The sequence below is a fragment of the Podarcis melisellensis genome (assembly GCF_964234715.1).
Source record: "Podarcis melisellensis genome assembly, chromosome: 14".
Lineage (NCBI taxonomy): Eukaryota > Metazoa > Chordata > Lepidosauria > Squamata > Lacertidae > Podarcis > Podarcis melisellensis.
The window spans coordinates 12777458-12798430 of record NC_138546.1 but is presented as its reverse complement, the minus strand read 5'-3'; the positions used below and the strand labels follow the sequence as shown (position 1 = coordinate 12798430).

The window sequence follows — 20973 nt, the reverse complement described above, 5'->3', positions numbered from 1 at the left end:
CCACACATTTATTTTCTGGAGAACTGAGCAGAATTATTCATCAGCCAACTGAATGCTTCCACTCAATGGAATAGTCGACAATGTGCAATTCAACAAGGGAGATATAAGCCGGTTTTTCTGAGTGGTTTATAGTATAACTAAGCACTTTATTTGCTACCCGCTTCAGAGTTCTGAATGTGGCTGCATGCTTTTATATACAACCATCCATCCACATAGCCCTACACAGAAAGGCTAATTTCTTCCCTAAAGACTCCCTATTTCCCTCCCAGAGCTATAATTCCCCAAGTTCCCTGTGAAGAGGGATTGCTTGTCAAACCACTCTGGAAACTGTGGCTCTGTGAGGGGAACAGGGGTCTCCTAACCACTCTCAGGAACCATCACAAACTCCTTCTCCCAGAATTATTGGGGGAAACCATGATTGTTTAAAGTGGCATCATAGCGCTTTAAACGAATGGTGTGAACATGGCCTTTGTTACACCACACTGGTTCTCATACGAGAATCTGTTGTTTTCGGTTTCTTTCAGTTTCTCGTTTTTCCACCCTTGGGTTTGGTTCTCCACATTTCCACATCAGTCTGGAATTTTTTTAAAAAACAACAACACACACACCCAAAAAGTCCGCATGAGAACTCATCAACATTTTAGGGCAAACGGTAACACCACATCACCAGATACATAGCATTACACCAGGATGGGAGACCTTTCGCAGCCTGAGAGCCGCATTAATGCCTGGGCAATGGTGCTGTGGGTTAAACCACAGAGCCTAGGACTTGCCAATCAGAAGGTTGGAGGTTCGAATCCCCGCGACGGGGTGAGCTCCCGTTGCTCGGTCCCTGCTCCTGCCAACCTAGCAGTTCGAAAGCACGTCAAAGTGCAAGTAGATAAATAGGTACCGCTCCGGCGGGAAGGTAAACGGCGTTTCCGTGCACTGCTCTGGTTCGCCAGAAGCGGTTTAGTCATGCTGACCACATGACCCGGAAACTGTACGCCGGCTCCCTCGGCCAATAAAGCGAGATGAGCACCACAACCCCAGAGTCGGTCACAACTGGACCCAATGGTCAGGGGTCCCTTTACCTTTACCTAATGTCCCAAGGGCCACAGGTCAGTGGTGGGTGGGGCCAGAGGCTAAAGTGGGAGGAGCAGAGAACACAAATTTCCCCTTTGTCTAGGCAAGGAAGAGGCATTTTGAGGAGTTCAAGGGCACTTTCCAGCCAGGCAAAAACACTCCAGGGAGAGGGCAAAGCAGGGCCGTTATCTGTGTTCTTAGAACAGACATGAGCCAGAAGCTAACAAAAAGCGCTTTTTTTCTACGTTACGTAAAAAGGTGTAGTAGCAGGAAAAAGCACGGCCAGATGAGGGCTGCAGGCAGTTACCAAGATTTCTCTGCCAACCATCTCTTCTCATGGAGCCTCGAGTTGCTTTCTGCTTTTTGAGCTGTCTGCTGCTTTGTCCGCACCAGAGCTTTGATCTCGATGCCGCCAGCAGCTCTAACAAGCAAATCACAGCAAGTGGCTCTGGTTCTCCCAGGGAACTGTTTCCAATTACACAATCTGCATTTTTGTTTCGGGATGAAAGGGCAGCGAAGTTGGCCGCCTGAGAGTGCCATAAACTCTCAGGGAGCAGAGCCTGTTTTGTCACTTCAAAAGCGTCAGAAGCGTCTGGCTTGTTAAGAGCCTAGTAGCAATTAACGAGTACACAAAATGCTATCAATTCAACCAAGAGTTCTTACCCGCCAACATTTCTCTGAGGAAACTAGTGATGTCCATTATTATTATTATTATTATTATTATTATTATTATTATTATTATACACTGCTCATCTGACTGGGTTGCCCCAGCCACTGTGGGCGGCTTCCAACATATATGAAAACATAATAAAACATTAAACATTCAAAAACATCCCTGTACAGGACTGCCTTCAGATGTCTTCAGGTTTCCTTGGCTCGGGAGTTGCATAACTCCATACCCTCCAACATTTCTCTGATGAAAATACGGACATTCTAAGGAAAAGCGGGACATTCTGGGATCATGGCTCTCTTGAACAACAGCATTCTTTCTGTGGCACTCCTGTGGGGCTCAGGAGCCCAGTTATGTCACCCCTTTGCATGCAGAGCTGGCAGCCCCTCACTGTTTTTTGAACACCCTCCCTTGTGGAGTGTTCCTTCAGCCTCCTCTCCCCTCTCCTTGGGAGTCCTCTGGGCAGACGCTGCTGCTCTGAGCTGCCCCCTGCCTCAGGGGCATGGGACTACAGCAAGGGCTGGCGGACTGGCTGGCTGGGTTCCCTTGCCTGCTTGCTTGCTTGCTTACTCTGAGGCCACCTAAGCTCCTGGCAACCATCAACCCCTGGCAGTGGCGGAGCTTCATGCTCTGGCACCGGGAGGTGGAGAGCAGGTGGGGCGGGGCTGGCGTGGGTCCCAGGGGTGTGGCTTGCATTGTAGGGGCATGGCACACCGCCTGTGGGGGTGTGATGTCCAGCGCGGGCGAAGGGGGCAACCGCGATGGCACCCCACCGGGATCGCGCTGCCAGGGGTGGTGCGCTCCCCCCTCACTCCTCTTCCTCTACCAGTGCCCCCTGGCCAATCCCGGAGGCACGATTTGCCTGAGGAGCTTGTAGCTGGGGCTGCTGCAACAAACAGCCCTACAAGCCTTTGGGAGGCAGAAAATGCAAGAGGGCATCAGAGAAGGGAAGGAAGGAAAGAGGGACAGAGGCCAATGTTGCCCAAGGCACCCCTGACCAGCATTCAAGGTACCTCAGGGTGCCCATAGCTGTCAACTTACAGATTTGAAAATAAGGGACCAGCAGCCTCGAAAATAAGGGATCCGCAGCCAAAATAAGGGATTTCCCCAGCACAGGTATGTTCAACTTCTGAGCCCCTCCAAGCCAAAGGCAGAAAGCCCAGCCAGCAGCCAAATGAAGCCTCAAGCGGTGGTTCCCACAGCGCAGCAACCTGGCAAAGGGGATGCAGCAAAGAAAACCACCGTCACCTCTCCGCTGGGAAGTGCTGAGCAAAGGCAAGTCCCCAGGCAATGCGGCCGATTTGATTGGCACAAGGCATGCAAGCTCCACCCCCATCGTTCTTAGACACCTTATTGGGTGAGCAACGCAGTCAAGCAACACAATTGGAGCCTCCCTCCTCCCTGGCCGGCAGGGAGGGAGGGAGAGGAGCTGCTTCCTTTGAAACCTGGGAAATTTAAGGGACATCATCAATAAGGGACAGCAGCGGGAGACAGCGCTGGAATAAGGGACTTTCCCACCAAATAAGGGACGGTTGACAGCTATGAGTATGCCCCGCACACTGGTTGAAAAACCACTGGTTTAAACTATTATTGTTCAGCCAGTTACGTTAATGATTATTTTGTCTTATATTATTACTGATGTTTAATGTTTTATGTTACATATATTGTTAAATGCTGTACCACACAATTTCTTGATGAGATTGTAGTATATAAATATGTCTATAAATAAATAAAATTATTGAATAAAATACAGCAGTGGTGGGAAAGCTCGGCCTTGTAGACCTAACTACACCCAGTAGGCCAAATTAACAAAATTTTAACAATCCATTTCCAAAAGCTATAAATAGGGGCAATAATTTATATAGAGCAGGGATAAGAAAACAAACTCTCCCAGGTAAACAGAGAAATCTGGAGTGCTTGGCTCAACACAATGCAGAAAAAACATATTTGTGTCTGTTTTTGTAGGATGGTGCTCTCAGCAGCTCTAAATTGTTTTGATACAAACTTTTTTATATAAAAAAACCCCCAGTCCTCTCCCCCAACTCCCCACCCCACCCCAAGGCTGCAGTGCTTAGTGCTTACAAGGGAGTAAGACCCACAAAGCCACTCCTGACATAAAGAGGGGGGGTTGTGGGCTCACGCCCCCACCTACATTCTCACGGGGCTGGCTGCAGCTCCACGGGATTCAGAGAATTCCCCGGGGCCATTATTATTCATCACCCACAGCGGCCAGCCAATCGGCTGGCGGTAGGGGCGGGGTTACTAGAGGGCACTTAAGGTCGGGGCAGCCCTGGCTCGCCCCTTTCTTTCTTCTCAACAGCTGCGGTTTCCCACCAACCGACCCTCTAGGTTTTCACTTGGACTTTGCTATGGGCTTCGGCTGGTAGCCGCAAGGGGCCTGGTAGGAGTTTTTCCATTTGGCTAATTGGCTGTATTTTGGAAGCCACTTGGTTTTTTCACCTACCTCGTAGCAAAACGTCACAACACCTTTGGTTTTGGCGGTTAGGCATTGGCAGGGGTATTGTTATGCAAATGAGTTGGGGGGGGAGCGCCATCACCTCCCCCGAGATCTTGAAGGGTAGTTCGTTAAAGGACTCCGGGGGGCGTCGCCTCATCCGAAACCTATGGAGGCTAGGGCCTAAAACGCGCTCCCGAGCGGTAACCCCTCGGGGAGCGCCTAGGGATGTGCATCTTGGGAGTCCCCCTGTTGGTGCTTAACCCTTCCCGGTTTTACCGGATAGTCTGATAGGGCCAATGCCTAAAGCCAATATCGCTCTTACCTGTAATCAATAAAGTTGTGGCCATTTTTCGCCCATTAACCTAAATTCTGGTGTCCAGTGTCTTTATTTCATCTGGAGGAGGGGGCGGGAATTGCCACACAACACACTGAAATGTACTTCCTTTCAGGAAACTTGCTTGCACTACAAGGATAAGGTATCAAACAACTATAAGAAGTTTAAAAGCATCCTTTCAAGTAACTGTCAAGTTCCTCCTAATCAGTCCCACACACAGAGGCTTCATTTCAGAGCGAAATGATTTGGGCCTTGGATTATCTTTCTGAGGATGAAAGGGGAAAGAATCGTTCTGCTAGCTCAAAACACCATTCAATGTTGATTCAACACTTACAAAAAGAGGAAGAAGAAAGACTCCCACTCAAATGAAGCTCATTCTTTAAGAGATTTGCAAGGGTCTAGAATGGAAGGGCTAATAAAGTCCTCCCAAGAGGGAATTTGCAAATTTGCAGTGAGTCTCATTGGATCTTTTCCAAACTGCTTGACAGAACCGACAGTGTGACTCATTAGGCATTAAATCTCTTCCTCTTCTTCTTCTTCTTCTTCTTCTTCTTCTTCTTCTTCTCCTTCTCCTTCTCCTTCTCCTTCTCCTTCTCCTTCTCCTCCTCCTCCTCCTCCTTCTGTCTGGTTTCCTTATAACGGGCCAAAAAACTCATATAAAACCCCCCTCCCCCGCTGCTGGTCACTCAATATATTCAGTTGTAACACAGGTTGTTGGAACACAGCCCTCCTAGCCAAGGATGCCAACTTGAATAAAATATTAGAGGGGGGGGGGTAAGCCCGTAAGCCCCACCCTGTATAATTAATCACATGATGTGGCACACACAACCATTTGAATGGAAATGGTTCCCCTCAACTTTGAGGGAGATCACAGCACCCAAAATGGCTGACACGATCTTGTGTTTAAAAACGGGATGTCCCGTTTCCCCCCCCCAGAACAGTTGACAGGTATACTATTGAACCACTCAGAGAACTGTAACTCTGGGAGGGGAGCAAGGGTCTCCTCACAGCTTTGGGGGAAGCCGTGAACGTTTAAAGTGGTATAATACCGCTTTAAATGTGCAGTGTGGGTGTACGTAGCTTCAGTATAAGGCAGCTTCTTTTGTTAGGAGAGGCCTTCATTTATAACACAAATAGGCCTATTTCCCCCTTGTCAAACGCTGAAGAAAATGGAGTTGGATGGGGTGCCCTTACTCTGCACAGGCATTTGGGCATTGTGAGACCTAGTGAACGTCCCTCAAGGTTATGACTGAGGAGATGACATTTTCAAGAACGGTGCAAACAGGAGTGACCTTTGCTTCCTCGTTTTTTTATCTTGCCGCCCTGCTGCCTGCAGCTATTAATTAACTAGCTGTGTTTCCGGAAGCATTCAGCCATTGAATCCAACGGCTACACTGTGTAAGGGGGATTCTGCCTCAGACAGATCCTACCAGCGGGGAAGATGTCCACCCGGTACCACCAGGCAGCTGCTGACGGCAATTTGGACCTACTCAGAGAAGCCACCAGAAAAGACCTGAACACCTCAGACGCGGATGGGATGACACCGACCTTGCTGGTGGCTTACCATGGCAACCTGGAGGCTATGGAAATAATCTGCCGAAGAGGGTAAATTCAGCAGGCTTTGATAGATGCCACAATGTGTGTGGTTTGTTTGTATTTTAAAATCCTAAAACCTGCAGGGAGAGGGATGGGATAACAGGCAATAGGTTCTTTGTTTTAGAGCTGATCAGATTTCGGGAGATGAGGAAGGAAAATCTATATAAGAAACCCCACCCAGAAGTTGTATCCCATGCTAGTCCTACACAGAGCAGACCTATTGAAATTAATGGGCATTGATTTCAGTGATTCTAGTGGGAGTCGAACCTAGTTAGATACAACTTTTTGCCTTGTGTTTAAGACATAAAAGAGCCTGTTGGTGGTGCTGTCAGTTTGGGCTACCTGCTTGGTGGTGGAAGTCATGGCAGAGCCTTTTTAGTAGTGGTTCCTCATTTGTGGAATGCCCTCTCTACTGAGGTGTGTCTGTTTCCTTCATTAAGCACTTCTAGGGGGAATTTCTTTTTTTAAAAAAATCCTGTTTACCCAGGCATTTGATGGATGAAAGATTCCTTGGAATTATCAGTTCTGAGAGCTGGTGATCCTTTTAGAAGGTAAACTGTCTTTAGAAGTGTTTAATTGTATTCTTTCATCATTTGCATGTTTGCCACTGTGGGCTCCTTTGGAAGGAAGGGTGGGATATAAATTTATTAAACAATAACAGCAGCAACCTAAGTAAAACCTGCTGGGTAAGGCCAATGACCCATCGAGTCCAGCATCCTGTTCTCACAGTGGCCAACCAGATGTCAATAACACTCCCTCCTTCAGTGGTTTCCATTTGCTGGTATTCAAAGGCATTACTATTTCTGATCGTGGAAGCAGACCATAGCCATCATGACTAGTGGCCACTGGTATTTGTGTGCTCCATTAATTTCTCTAATTCTCTTATAAAGTACCGTATTTTTTGCTCTATAAGACTCACTTTTTCCCTCCTAAAAAGTAAGGGGAAATGTGTATGCGTCTTATGGAGCGAATGCAGGCTGCACAGCTATCACAGAAGCCAGAATAGCAAGAGGGATTGCTGCTTTCACTGCGCAGCGATCCCTCTTGCTGTTCTGGCTTCTGAGATTCAGAATATTTTTTCTTGTTTTCCTCCTCCAAAAACTAGGTGTGTCTTGTGGTCTGGTGCATCTTATAGAACGAAAAATACGGTAATCCAAGTTGGTGGCCATCATGGGCCTCCTGTGGGTTCGAATTCTGTGTTTAACTTGTCACTGTGTGAATAAGGACTTCTGTTCATCTGTCCTGGATCTTCCAATGTTCAGCTTCATGAGATGTCCATGAAGTCTGGGATTAGGAGATAGGGAGATACACTTTTTGCCATCCACTTTCTCCCATGTCATGCATAATTTTATAAGCTTCCTTCAGGTCACCTCTTATTCCCCTTTTCTCTAAGCTTAAAAGCCCCAAATGCTGTAAGCTTTGCTTGTAGATGGATTCGCTCTACCTCTTGCTCATTTTGGTTGCCCTTTTCCCCTGAACCTTTTCCAACTCCACAATAACCAGAGCAGGTCCCAGGTTCTCGGTGGACTTCCTGCAGGGGTGTGGGCACTCAACACATGCCTAACCATTCTGACCCTTGAGGAAAGAGGGCATCATTTTGTAGAGCCAGGGTGCATGCAGAAATACTGAAGAAGGCTAGAAGAAAGGGCCATAGCTCAGTCGTAACGCATCTGCTTTGCATCCAGAAGGTCTCTGGTGCAGTTCCCCAGTTGTCAGGTTTAGCACTTCAGTCACACAAGACACGCAATGCTGGCAGTTTTACTAATTGAGGTATTTAGCAATAACAGACTTTCAGCAGTCTGAGTTCCCACAACTCATTCCTCAGTGTCTGAGTCAGTTGATTCAATTGCTTGTTCTAATTGCTTGCTCTGCCTCCTACTTCTTGGAGACTCAGGTGCAGCCGATTCCTCCTTCTCTGGAGCTGAATCCAACCCGCTCCTACCACCTGCCTCTTGCTCCTGCATCTCCGTGCTGCTGCAAAAACCGAGAAGGGCTTATCTCACTTTTGTTGTGTAAAAGAATCAAGTTCCTGTTTTCCTCTGCCTCTTCCTCCCCCTCTGGAGACTCCTCTCTGCCGGCCAGATCTCTGACACCATTTGAACCCTACCTGGAACCCTGGAGAACCCTGCGCACAGTCTATGTAGACAAAGCACTGCTAGATGGTCCCATGATCTGACTCAGAAAGGCAGGTTCCTAGAATCATAGAGTTGGAAAGGACCCTATGCTTCATCAGTGGCATAGCGTGGGGGGTGCAGGGGGGCCGGCCGCACCGGGCGCAACATCTGGGGGTTAGGGGGCGCAAATCCATGGGTTAGGGAGCGCAAATCCACGGGTTAGGGGATGCAAATTACTTGCCTTGCCCCGGGTGCTGACAACCCACGCTACGCCACTGTGCTTCATCTAGTCCATTCCTCTGCAATGCAGGAATCTGCAACCATACGGGGATCAAACACGTGACCTTACCATTATCAGCACCAAGCTCTAACCAACTGAGCTAACCTGGACCACACCAGAACCATGGCTAGGAGAAAGTGGGGTGTATGTGGTGAGCCTTCTTCCTGAACACTGGAAGGAATACTTCCAACAAGGAAACCTGTTTATCTCAGAGGTTTCCAGCCCAAAGAATTCAGAACAAGGAAGACAATAATTTCTGTAGACTCAAAATTACTTGTAGACTTGGAAATGGATCGAACAGAATTGAACCAGGATTATTTTATATATATAGAGAGAGAGAGAATTCCTGCAATAATGCCTTTAGCACTGACATGCGTTTGTGGGAGCCGTAGGTGATCGAAATCCAGTTAAGAAGCAATCTTCTTCTAATTAGATTCACACAAAGGTACCTCAACCACTGCTTTGCAGTCTGTATTCATCTCTTTCAATCTGCTTGGGTTGGAATTTGCGTCAGTCCGTTGAACTGCTTTCTTGAACTTCCACAATGAAGGGCTGACTGAAGGGGGAAGATGAATGTGGATTTTTGGACACATGTTGAATTGTTCAACAGTGTTGCCCAATGAGGAGGATAAGTATCAACAAGGAGGAAATGATTGTATGAGTTGGCGTGGACCCCAAGGGTCATGTAGTCCAACCCCCAGCAATGCAGGAATCTCAACACATGGTCTCCCATCCAATTTGAAACCATACCAGACCCTGCTTAGCTTTGCAAATGTGCTAGCAGTTTTGGAACCCACCAGCTTCCTTTTTATGTGTTAGCCCCAGTTTTTAAAATATATTATTGTTATTTATTTCATTTATGAATTGCCTCCTATGAGGCATCTCAAAGCGATTTCACAACCCAATAAAAACGTGTATGAAACAATTGCATATATGAAACAGGTAAAAACTGTTACATATACGAAAACAGATTAAAAAGTTACATATATAAAAACAATTTCAAATCCAATAAGGATATTGACTGGGGGCCATAGTACTGGGGTGTGTGTGTGTGTCTGTGTGGAATAAAAGACTGATATGAGCTATGCTGAAATAATCCATAAAGCGAAGGTGGCTCAAGCCTAGGAGGCAATAGAGGCAGTTTTAGGGTAGTGTGACTGGTTCAGCTGCAGGGGGTTTTGTGCTGAGGGGGCGCCACAACAGTGCAGTGTAGAACAGAGCATGAGATGTGGCAGGCACCAAATCTTAGTGTTGCACAGGGTGTCACTGAAATTTGACAGCCCACTGGGGACAAATGTACCCCTCTGTCTAGCACTTGGGACTGTCCTCAGGCCCCAACTTCCCCAACCAACCACAAGCCTCACTTGTCCTGCTCTGCGTCCTCCTGACGTAATTTTGTCGGGCGGGAATGTGCCCTTGAATTGTAACAGTGCCTTTTGCTTGCCTGGTTAGAAATATGACTCTTGCTCATCCGCAATGCAGTTCACAATGCAAAAGCAATGACAGATCCATTTAAAGGACATCAGGTGCACATTTAAAGCACATGATCCCTCCTCTGGGGGGGGGGGGAGAAAGAATCACCAGAAATGTAGTTTTGCTCTCACAGAGCTCCAGTTCCCAGCCCCTCTGACAAAATTCAGTTCCCAAGATTTTTTGGGGAAAGTATCTTGTGTGTTGAATGTGCTTTAAATGGATGGCATTCCCTCACATGTGTAGATCCACCTGCTTTTTGCCTCTGAACCCACCTGTCAGTGCTGTTGTGCATTTTAAAATGCATGCAGGAAAATATTTCTTCAGCTGCATGTAAGCTTTATTTGTGCACATACAATCAGTGATCACTGGAGAGTCTCAGAAAAAGAGAACTCCAAATTCTCCGATGGAAAGCAGGTATACTTACAGGAAAACATACTCTACAGCATCAGATTCAGATAAAAAATAAGCTTCTAATAGGTTGAGTTCCTCTCTTTTTTATACGGGGAGGGAACTTGTCTCCTTCCCAGCAGAGTTCCTAGGCAGATGACATTAGGAGCAGAATACAAATCCCAAGAAGTCCAACTCTTGTTATGCTTATCAGGAAAAGCTCAGTGGCATGTTGGCCCCAGAGAGTTGTTCAGAACAGAATGTGGCCCTCAATTCCCCATTGCTATCTTAGAGTGTTAGAACAGAAGGCAAACTTCAAGTATAGGAAGATAAAGCATTTCTTAGTTCCTGGCTTTTGGGTGTGGCTCGCTCTTTCATATGCTATGTTTTATTGCCAATAAAAGCAACCTTTAAACAGTACAATTGCTTATCCTATATTTACAGCCTATTAAAATGAATTATCACTCTGTAGACTTCACTAATGAAAAAAGGAACCAAGGCTTGTCATTGCCAAGGTGGTCAATCTATATAGGCTGCCTGGGCTATACCACTTTGAACTGACCTGGGTTGGGTGGGATGTCACATGATGAAATGTTCCCCTATGCCAGGGATTCCCAAACTGCGGTGTATGGACCACCAGTGGTCTGCAAACATCATTCAGGTGGTCCATGGTGAACCTGTTAAAATGCAGTTAAAAATCATGTAGTGTCTAGTACAGTGCATTAAAATGACTGCAAGAGGTGGAAAGATCATGACGTGGTCAGTAAATGTCAAGTGGTCCATTGGAGAGCAGCAGGAATTGGAATCCACTCCTCAGTGCAAAATGACATTTTGAGGAAAGGCCATCGCCAAGTGGCAGAGCATCTACTTTGCATGCAGAAGGTCCCAGGTTCAGTCCCTGTCATCTCCAGGTAGCGCTGGGAGAGACTCCCTCAAAACCTGAAGAGCCACTGTAACTCAGCGCTCATCCAGACTTCCTTTTGCACAGCACGTTCCAGGCACAACTCTGTGCTTTAAAGCTGCGTGTTGGAGTGGTTTTGGTCACAGTGCTTTCCCCAGGAAAACACATATCTTGCCCCTGAATCAGAGCAAAAGCCCAATTGCATTTGCTCCTATTCAATGGTAAAAGGGAAAACTCCAGGACAAAAAAAAACAACCACTGCTCAGACATGGAGCTTTAAAGCCTAAGAAAAGTGGCACAAAAGGAAGTCTGGATGAGCCCTTAGTGTAGACAGCAATGAGCTAGATTTTCAAAATAATGTTGCATGCCACTTCAATCTCAGAGCAATGCAAGATTCCTGGGGCTCCAGGCGTTCACCCACAGCTCGTGTTTCCTTTTGGAAATGAGGTACAGTGGAGACTGTGCTGTCTTTAGGATGTATGTTATTTGCATTATATATATATATATATATATATATATATATATATATATATATATGCAGGTTTTGGTGTCCTCGGGTGTCTTCCCGTGTAAAAGTTGGGGTGTCTAGGCGACGTTTCGACGAGGTCTCACTCGTCATCTTCAGGCTGGTGCTTTCGGCTTCTTGTTACTGGAACAGAGCAGGATCTCAGTGTTTGAGTTCCTATAAATACTGTTGAGGGGGTGTGGTGTATAGCCTCCAATGTTCTGGGCAGAGAGGAAGTTCCCAGGCTAGTGTGCCTTTTCTTCTTTTGTTCCTTAATTACTTGAGGGATATCTTGAGTGATTTCTTGAGTGATATCCTGAGTACCACTTAGGTGGGTCATTAGGTGTGGATTAGTTGCTAAAGTCTTTGTGTCTTGACCTCTTGAACTTTGTGAAGAGTTTTTCTGAGAAGATGGCTGTACTGCACTTAGTTGTGCTCTGGCTTGGCTTCGTGTATAGGGGCGAGCTGTGGTTTTGTGGCTTTCTCCAAAAAGAAACACCCCCCAAAAACCAAGACACAGAAGAAAACAATGGCATGGCCCTCCTTCCTTATATCAAGGGCACTACAGATAAAATTAGCAAAATCCTCCATAAACACAATATCAAAACAGCCTTTTGCACCAACCAAAAAATAGCCAATATCCTCAGAAACCCCAAGGATAAAATCCAGTTGGAAAACCAAGGGGTCTATGAAATACCCTGCAAAGTCTGCCCAGCCACGTACATTGGACAAACAAACAGACGAATAAATGCACGTATCGCAGAACACAAGAATGCCGTCAAAAAAGAAGAAAAAACTTCCTCTCTTTTCCAACACATGAAAGAAACAGGACACGAAATCAATTTTGCAGATTCCAAATTGCTCTTTAACATGGAACATCACCACAAGAGAATAATCATGGAAGCCATCGAGATAGAGAAACACCCTCACAACATGAACAAGCGTGACGACACATCCCGCTTGCCAGACATCTGGAAATTAGCCCTCCCCACAAAAACTGACACCAGATCCAGAGGCACACAGAACGCCATCACCAATCAACCACACCAGACCCAAACCCAGACCCTCTCCACAGATAAATTACAGACACCATCCAGTAGCCAAACCATGGTGGCACCTCCGGATGCTGCACCCCCCTGCAATCCCTACACAGATCTGGCTGACACAGGCCACAAAACCACAGCTCGCCCCTATACACGAAGCCAAGCCAGAGCACAACTAAGTGCAGTACAGCCATCTTCTCAGAAAAACTCTTCACAAAGTTCAAGAGGTCAAGACACAAAGACTTTAGCAACTAATCCACACCTAATGACCCACCTAAGTGGTACTCAGGATATCACTCAAGAAATCACTCAAGATATCCCTCAAGTAATTAAGGAACAAAAGAAGAAAAGGCACACTAGCCTGGGAACTTCCTCTCTGCCCAGAACATTGGAGGCTATACACCACACCCCCTCAACAGTATTTATAGGAACTCAAACACTGAGATCCTGCTCTGTTCCAGTAACAAGAAGCCGAAAGCACCAGCCTGAAGATGACGAGTGAGACCTCGTCGAAACGTCGCCTAGACACCCCAACTTTTACACGGGAAGACACCCGAGGACACCAAAACCTGCATTCCTGTACCCGTGAAAATCTACGAAAGCATATATATATATATATATATATATATATATATATATATATATATATATATGGATGCGGGTGGAGCTCTGGGTTAAACCACAGAGCCCAGGACTTGCCGATCAGAAGGTCAGCGGTTCAAATCCCCACGACGGGGTGAGCTCCTGTTGCTCGTTCCCTGCTCCTGCCAACCTAGCAGTTCAAAAGCACGTAAAAAGTGCAAGTAGATAAATAGATACCACTCTTCTTAATGATACCCTGCTTTCTTAATGTCTTATCACCATGCTTTTGTTAAATTAGTGACTCATACTTAGTGGCCATTTTCATGCTGACCTGGGTGTTCCGGCAATTGAATCGCAGCTGGAGCTGGGGATTCTGGGGGCTTGATTAAATTTTAACACTTACTAAATCCAGGAATTATGGGGAATCTGGCACCCCCAAAGCCTAAATTCTTTGTTCTCCATCACAAAGGCAAATCCTAAATCTCAACGAGCGAAACTATCATTTAAAAAATGGGTCATCTTCCTGACTTGTGACTGATGACATTAAATTATCTAAGAGACAAACTCAATAAAAGTTTGTGCCTGCTCTGGATTTTATATAAAACCCTTTGGTATAAGACAACAGATGCCCTGCAGCTCATGTTGGAGAACATTGAATCACTGTGACCCGGTCTGCAGGGAAACCTATTTGCACAGACAGGCCCTTAATTTCACTGACGTCAATAGGTGTAAAATGAGATTTTAACAGTTTAGCTTAACCCAGTTATGGGTAAACTCATGAGAAGCTATATAGTAGCCCTATGTCTGGATACAAAGCAATCAAAGGTAATTAGCAATAATATTTAGCATCTGTGTAGTGCTTTCAAGTGTTCACATGCTTCATGTGCATTATCTAGCTTACAACAACCCTGTCAGGTAGTATTATTGTCACCCATATTGCTCAGAGAGTGGTTTGCCTAGTGAGTTCACATCAGAAGGAAGATCCAAACCATGGGTTGTGATATTTGTAGCTTACAACATGATCCAATATAAATCATAAGCCATGTTCAAATATATAAAAGGATGTCACATAGAGGAGGGAGAAAGGTTGTTTTCTGCTGCTCCAGAGAAGTGGACACGGAGCAATGGATTCAAACTACAAGAAAGAAGATTCCACCTAAACATTAGGAAGAACTTCCTGACAGTAAGAGCTGTTCGACAGTGGAATTTGCTGCCAAGGAGTGTGGTGGAGTCTCCTTCTTTGGAGGTCTTTAAGCAGAGGCTTGACAACCATATGTCAGGAGTGCTCTGATGGTGTTTCCTGCTTGGCAGGGGGTTGGACTCGATGGCCCTTGTGGTCTCTTCCAACTCTATGATTCTGTGAAATCTACTCAGAAGTTAATCCCGCTGAGTTCTATGAAACTTTCTTCCCAGTTAAGTGTGACTGTGTCTCTGATGCCTTACACAAGATCAGTCCTCTTAAAACGATTTAGTTCAGCAATTCCCAAACTGCTTTCCTCTACAGAGCACTTGAACGTTGTTGAGAGTTTTGGTGGAGCACTTAATCATTTTTCTGCCTGCTGTAGCAACTGCAGTTCTCTGCGCTAGGTGATTTGCAATTGCATTTTTATTGCTTCTGTTTCTTGAATTGTATTTTATTGTATTGTAATAAGGATGTACTTTGTCCTGAGTTGCTTAGGCAGCATCCACATGGCACTTTCACGACCTTTTCCTAACTGTTAATTCCACATTACATTTAAGCAGAAAAAACTAGTGGTCATTATATATGAGCACAAACACAACATAAAAGGCACTTCTGAAACTATAGTGGAATACCTGCACGGGTTTAGCAACCATTTCCATATTATTTGCAGGTGGGGTGTGTGTTTTTTTGAAGCAAATAACATTGAAATTAGCACTTAACTTGCACACTATGGTTCCAGAACATAAACACAAAATGCATTATAAAATCAAGAACAAAAGCAAAACAAACCAATAACACCACCCTATAAGAAGGAAGGACAGTTAAACTAGTATACATACCTATGTTGCCTGGCCCCCAATTATAGGTGGCATCCCACTAAATTCTAGTCAGAGAAACCCATTAAAATGAATGAGAATGACCAACCAAGGCCCATTAATATAAGTGGGTTGCACTGAGCAGAACTTGGCAGGATGCAATCCCCTGTGGTGAGCTAGGGAAGGTAGATGTGATGGCATTGAGTGTTCTTTCCAGTTCGGTGACTCCGTAATTGTATGATTGCAAGATTGGGGTCTGCTAAAGCAGTCAGACAGGAGTTTACCCAGATAGTTGCATGTGTCTCCTTTGTCCAGAAGACTGTCAGATTGCTATCAATAGCTGCCTTTTGAATGGCTGGAAAATTCCTGATAAGGGGGAGATCTTCCCCTGCATCCAAGCAGAGGATGTTTCAGACCGTGTGTGTGTGTGTGTGTGTGTGTGTGTAAAGCACAGGTGACCATTTTGAGCCAGGCTGAGGATAGGCAGAGAGCTGAAGCTTTGGGACAAACAGTATTTACTAATGCTGCCTGCCTGCCTGAGTATTTACAATAAAACAATGAACAGGATGGTGATACAATGACTACGGCAATTGACACAAGATAATATCACCAAGGCAACTATATGTAAACAAACAATAAACATCCATAAAAATGGCAATAGTAGTTTCTTTCCCAAAATAGAAAGAGGATGATGTCCTTTAGTTTGTTAAACCTCCTTTAACAAACTGAAGGACATCATCCTCTTTTTATGCTCCTCCCGATGGAAACATGCCGATGGGGATAGATATACCCCTGCTTTAAGTCTTTTACATATTGTATATTATTTACTACATATGTAATATACATATTACATATTGTAAATTATTTACTACAAGGTTTGATGACTAAGCTCTTTAGCAACAAAACATTGGATTACCGGAATGACGTCCGAACATGGAATCACTGGTATATCACAAGTGGACTCTCTATTACTGTGTTTGCAATTGTTCAAGATAAAATCTATTTTGGAAAGAGAAGAAATGAGCACCGAAGCACTGATGTATTACAAGTGAACTCTTTATTTATTGTGTTTGCTATTAAGATAAAACCTATTTGGGAAATAAACTACTTTTGCTGTGGCACCCCAAAACGGGACGTTCTGATTTTATCGGGACAGTTGAGGGGTCTGGGATACGCTCTGAATATGTGGTGTATATTCAGCTCCAGTTGAAGACGAGTAATGCCTTCTGTGCAAATGTTTGAAAAACTTCTCAAGAGCAAATACAGTTGGGAGAACAAAGGCCTTGGGGGAAATAGATGAGTTCTATCAGAATTCAATAGCAAAGCATTAAAGTTAAGTATATAGAGCCAGGATGTGCTTCCTCTTACTGAATCTACAAGAGGCTGCCATGGATACAGACAGCTTGTCAGGAGCCACTGAATGTAAGTCTCAACAATTTATATTCAGAGAGGGAAACCTGCCCATATTGCCAAAGTCGGGGAGACAGAGATTATAATGAGTGGGGTGCTCAGCTGCAAATGTAACTGTTACAGATAGGTAGCCGTGTTGGTCTGCCATAGTCAAAACAAAATAAAAAAATTCCTTCCAGTAGGACCTTAAAGACCAACTAAGTTAGTTCTTGGTATGAGCTTTCGTGTGCATGCACACTTCTTCAGATACACTGAAACAGAAGTCACCAGACCCTTCCATATAGTGAGAAGGTGGGGAGGGGTATTACTCAGAAGGGTGGTGGGAATGGGTGATTGGCAGATAGCTGTGATGAGCCTGTTGACGACTCTTAACGACTGCAATAGGTCTTACAGGAAAAAGCAAGGGGTGAGAACGTGAAAAATGGCTTTGTCATGTATAATGAGATAAGAATCCAATGTCTTTGTTCAGACATTGTTCACCTTCTCACCCCTTGCTTTTTCCTGTAAGACCTATTGCAGTCTCACTATATAGAAGGGTCTGGTTACTTCTGTTTCAGTGTATCTGAAGAAGTGTGCATGCACACGAAAGCTCATACCAAGAACTAAGTTAGTTGGTCTTTAAGGTGCTACTGGAAGGAATTATTTTATTTTGTTTTGCAAATGTAACTGTAACTGTATGCAAAAGGCTGGAAAAAGCAAATCCCTCCTTCCCTTCATGTAACATCATCGACATCATCATCATCATTAATTGCATGTATAGCTTGCCCTTCCTCTTCAAGGAGCAAACACATCCACAGCAAAACTACTTTAAAAACAAGCATTCTAAAAACAGCTGAAAGAGTTACAGTTAAAACATTCTAAAAAGTGTTAAAAACATTCGGTCACCCTGTGATCTCAGGGTTCCCAGCATCAATCATCTTCAGCCATCAAATGGCTGGGCAAACAGGAATGCTTTTCACTTCCTCCTGAAAGTCAGTAGTGAGGGAGACAGACTCATCTCACCAGGGTGGGCATTTCACAAACAGGGAACCATCACCAAAAAGGCCTTGTCACAAGTCAATGGCAACCACACAACCCTCAGTGATTGTAGAGTTGAACTAGATATTTAAAGTTTTATTTCAAAATATTTCCAGGCTGTTCCCAAGCAATGACCTGAATGGTTTAACCAGCCCTCTTCCCAGGAAACTCTGGGAATTTCAGCTCTCCAACACAATAAAATGGGAATAAAGGGGCAAAAATTCCCCACACTTAGAAAAGTAGCTCAGCTAGGAATGTACTGGCCTAGAAGCTGTCTCCTTAGTGAACTAGTTTTCGCCTTGCAGGGAAGAATTAAAAAATGGTGCTTCCAGCTATAGTTTGAAGTAGTACCATCCATTCTATCTGTTGCCTTTGGAAAACTCCAGAGCTGAGTTCAATTGTCTGAGTCCTTCATGTTTTGTTTCTTTCCAGAGGTAACCCAGATAAGTGTGATATTTGGGGGAACACTCCCCTCCACCACGCTGCCGCGAATGGCCACGTCCATTGCATAACATTCTTAATCAATTTTGGCGCCAATATCTTTGCCCTGGATAATGACATGCGCTCTCCTCTGGACGTGGCTGCCAGCAGGAACCAATACGAATGCGTCCGGATCCTCGACGCTGCCGCTACCGAGCAGAACCTCAAGAATCCCAAGAGAGTCTCTCAGCTCAAGACCCAGGCTCGGCGCAATGCAGAAAGGCAAATCCACGAATGCGAACTGCGTCAGGAGAAACATGAACACGAAATGGCCAGGAATTTCAGCAAAGGATCCATGCATTCGAAGAGGGGGACAGCCACCAGGACCAAAGTCTCCAGTTTCTTTGCATCCACTTCACTGGGCACACTGCCCCAAAAGATGAAAGACACCTTCACGCGAAGGATGAAAAAGAAAGAGGAGAATCTCGATGGTCAAGAAGCAAATCCCCAAGAGGGAGGTAACCCAGCCGGACGAACCGCCGTGATGGATGTGTTCAATGAAGAAGATGAGGAAGACCTGACCAAGGACTTCCAAAGAAAAAATGGCATTTCTGAAGATGACGACGAGCTGGGCCAAAGGTCCATCTTCCACCGGCCGGGTCTTGGCAACATTGTATTTAAAAACAACTTGCCCACCATGGGCAAAAACCTTGACGCAATGATGCTTGAGAAAGAAGGCATCAGTTTCAAAATGCCCAATGAGTTGCTTCAGTTCAAAGAGCCTGAAGATGATGGTGGTGACACAGATGCGGAGAACAATCCGGAAGAATCTTGGATCGAAGAGGAAATCAGGTGGGATGATGAGAAAGTGGAGACCACGCCCCTGGAGGTGTTTTTGGCATCCCAGAACCTGAACGAATTCCTTCCCATCTTGATGAGGGAAAACATTGATTTAGAGGCCCTCGTGCTTTGCTCGGATGAAGACCTGCGGAGCATTCAGATGCAGCTAGGCCCAAGGAAGAAAATCCTTCATGCAGTTGACAGAAGAATGCAGGCTCTAGCAAACCCGGGCAAGGCTGGGGATACGCAGTTATAAACCATGAAGTTCCTGCGTTGCAATAGCTCCACCAAAACCGCTGCAAGGTGTAGCTGTTGCAATGGTACTGCGCCCTGCAGGGTGTTAGATCAGGGGTGAGGAACCAGTAACCATTCATCTGTTGGACTCAAACTCCCTTCAGCATGGCTAGTGAGTTGCAGTCCAGCAACAGTTTGAAAGGACACAGCTTCCTCATTCAATGTGTTTAGATTCTAGACAGCAGGGGATTTGAGCTTTTTGAAGCTGTGGTGCAACTTAACAGGTTCAACTGCAGTCTGCATGGTGATTGTTTTAGTGGCTCAGATACATGCATAGGACTGGTTTCTACAAGGGGACAGAGTACCGCCACTTCCATGATCATAATAGCAATTAAGGTTTCTACAGGTGATCTTTATATGGAAAAGCGTCGCGTGAAGAGACAGGAACAGAAGGAGGTCATACATGCAAATGAACCCCATATTATTATTGCTAATATTATTATTTATTAAATTTCTACGCTGCCCATCATCCGAGGACCAGAGGGTGGTTTACAACACAAAAACACAAAGCTAGATAGCATAGTAACAAAGAAAAACAAAAGGTTGTAGATTGTTTAATTAGCCAAAGGCCTGGGAGAAGAGGAATGTTTGTGGTACAAGTTCCAGAGTGGTTTAACACTCAGTCTTTCTTCCAAGGGAAATCAGGGAATTGTAGCTCTGTGAGAGCTCTTCTAACAGCTGTTAACTTAACAGATTACACTCCCCATAATTCTTTGGGGGAAGCCATGACGGTTTCAAGTGGTATGATACTGTTTTAAATGTCTAGTGCGGGTGGGTCCTCACATTCCCATGCAGACTATTCTAATGTGAATGTGTTTGTTAACATGCACATCTATGTATTCTCCAAATCCTAGTGATGAAACTCTAAAATGACACCATCCATGCAGCCGCTAAAATAATTTCAGTCAACACAGAGAGGGTAAAGGTAGGTTGATTGATGTGTGCTGGCAGGTTTCAGGTTATTTGCTTCTTTGAGCAAGTGCGCACAGCTTCCCCAGGGAAGCCCATTTTAAAACAAAGCAAGCATATATCTTCCCAGTACATGAAAATGAGATGTCGTTCCATGTGACAGCCACTGTAATAACCAGCCTTTGTTCTCATGCAGTATATTTAAGATAGTGAAACCACCGCTGATTTATATCAGGCAAATAAAATTGGAAGTTACAAAGCTGCCTTATACCAAATCATTTGGTCTGTTTACTCCAATGCTATCAACATTCAAAGGTCTCGGGTGTTGCTCTGATTATTGGAGAGGGGAGGCTTAATGAAATCCACAGACCCCCTCCGTAACACTTCTTAATTTTAGTCATAACTTCCAAAAACACAGGCAGGGACAGAGGAAAGGGGTGAGGAGGGCAGGCTGCCCTGGGTGTCAACACTGAGGGGGTGACAAAATGGTGGGCGGCACTCACAGCAGGGCCTGCAGCATGCCTGAGCCACGCGTCTCTCCTGGGAGTGACGTGGTGGCTTGGGCACCCACAGGCTCTGCACTGCCCCAAACGGTCCGTCCACTGCCTCCCCCTCAGCTATAGGGAGGCTGAGTGGGAGGAGGCAGGCAGACTCCTCAGAAGCCCCATCGAGCATCC

General features: G+C 45.3%; 1 protein-coding gene across 1 annotated transcript; it reads left to right on the top strand.

The window, feature by feature from the left end:
• Positions 1-5420: 5420 nt before the first annotated feature.
• On the top strand, positions 5421-20555 carry ANKS4B (ankyrin repeat and sterile alpha motif domain containing 4B). The gene is made up of 2 exons (XM_081888891.1): positions 5421-6132; positions 18266-20555. The coding sequence occupies exons 1-2, from the start codon at positions 5969-5971 to the stop codon at positions 19347-19349; spliced, it is 1248 nt and encodes a 415-aa protein (XP_081745017.1). The 5' UTR covers positions 5421-5968; the 3' UTR covers positions 19350-20555.
• Positions 20556-20973: the final 418 nt, after the last annotated feature.

Bases quoted from the DNA above. Each gene is read 5' to 3' on its own strand.
- ANKS4B (XM_081888891.1), top strand. From the start codon at position 5,969: ATGTCCACCCGGTACCACCAGGCAGCTGCTGACGGCAATTTGGACCTA. The intron at 6,133-18,265 runs GTAAATTCAGCA...GTTTCTTTCCAG, and splicing joins GAAATAATCTGCCGAAGAGG to AGGTAACCCAGATAAGTGTG.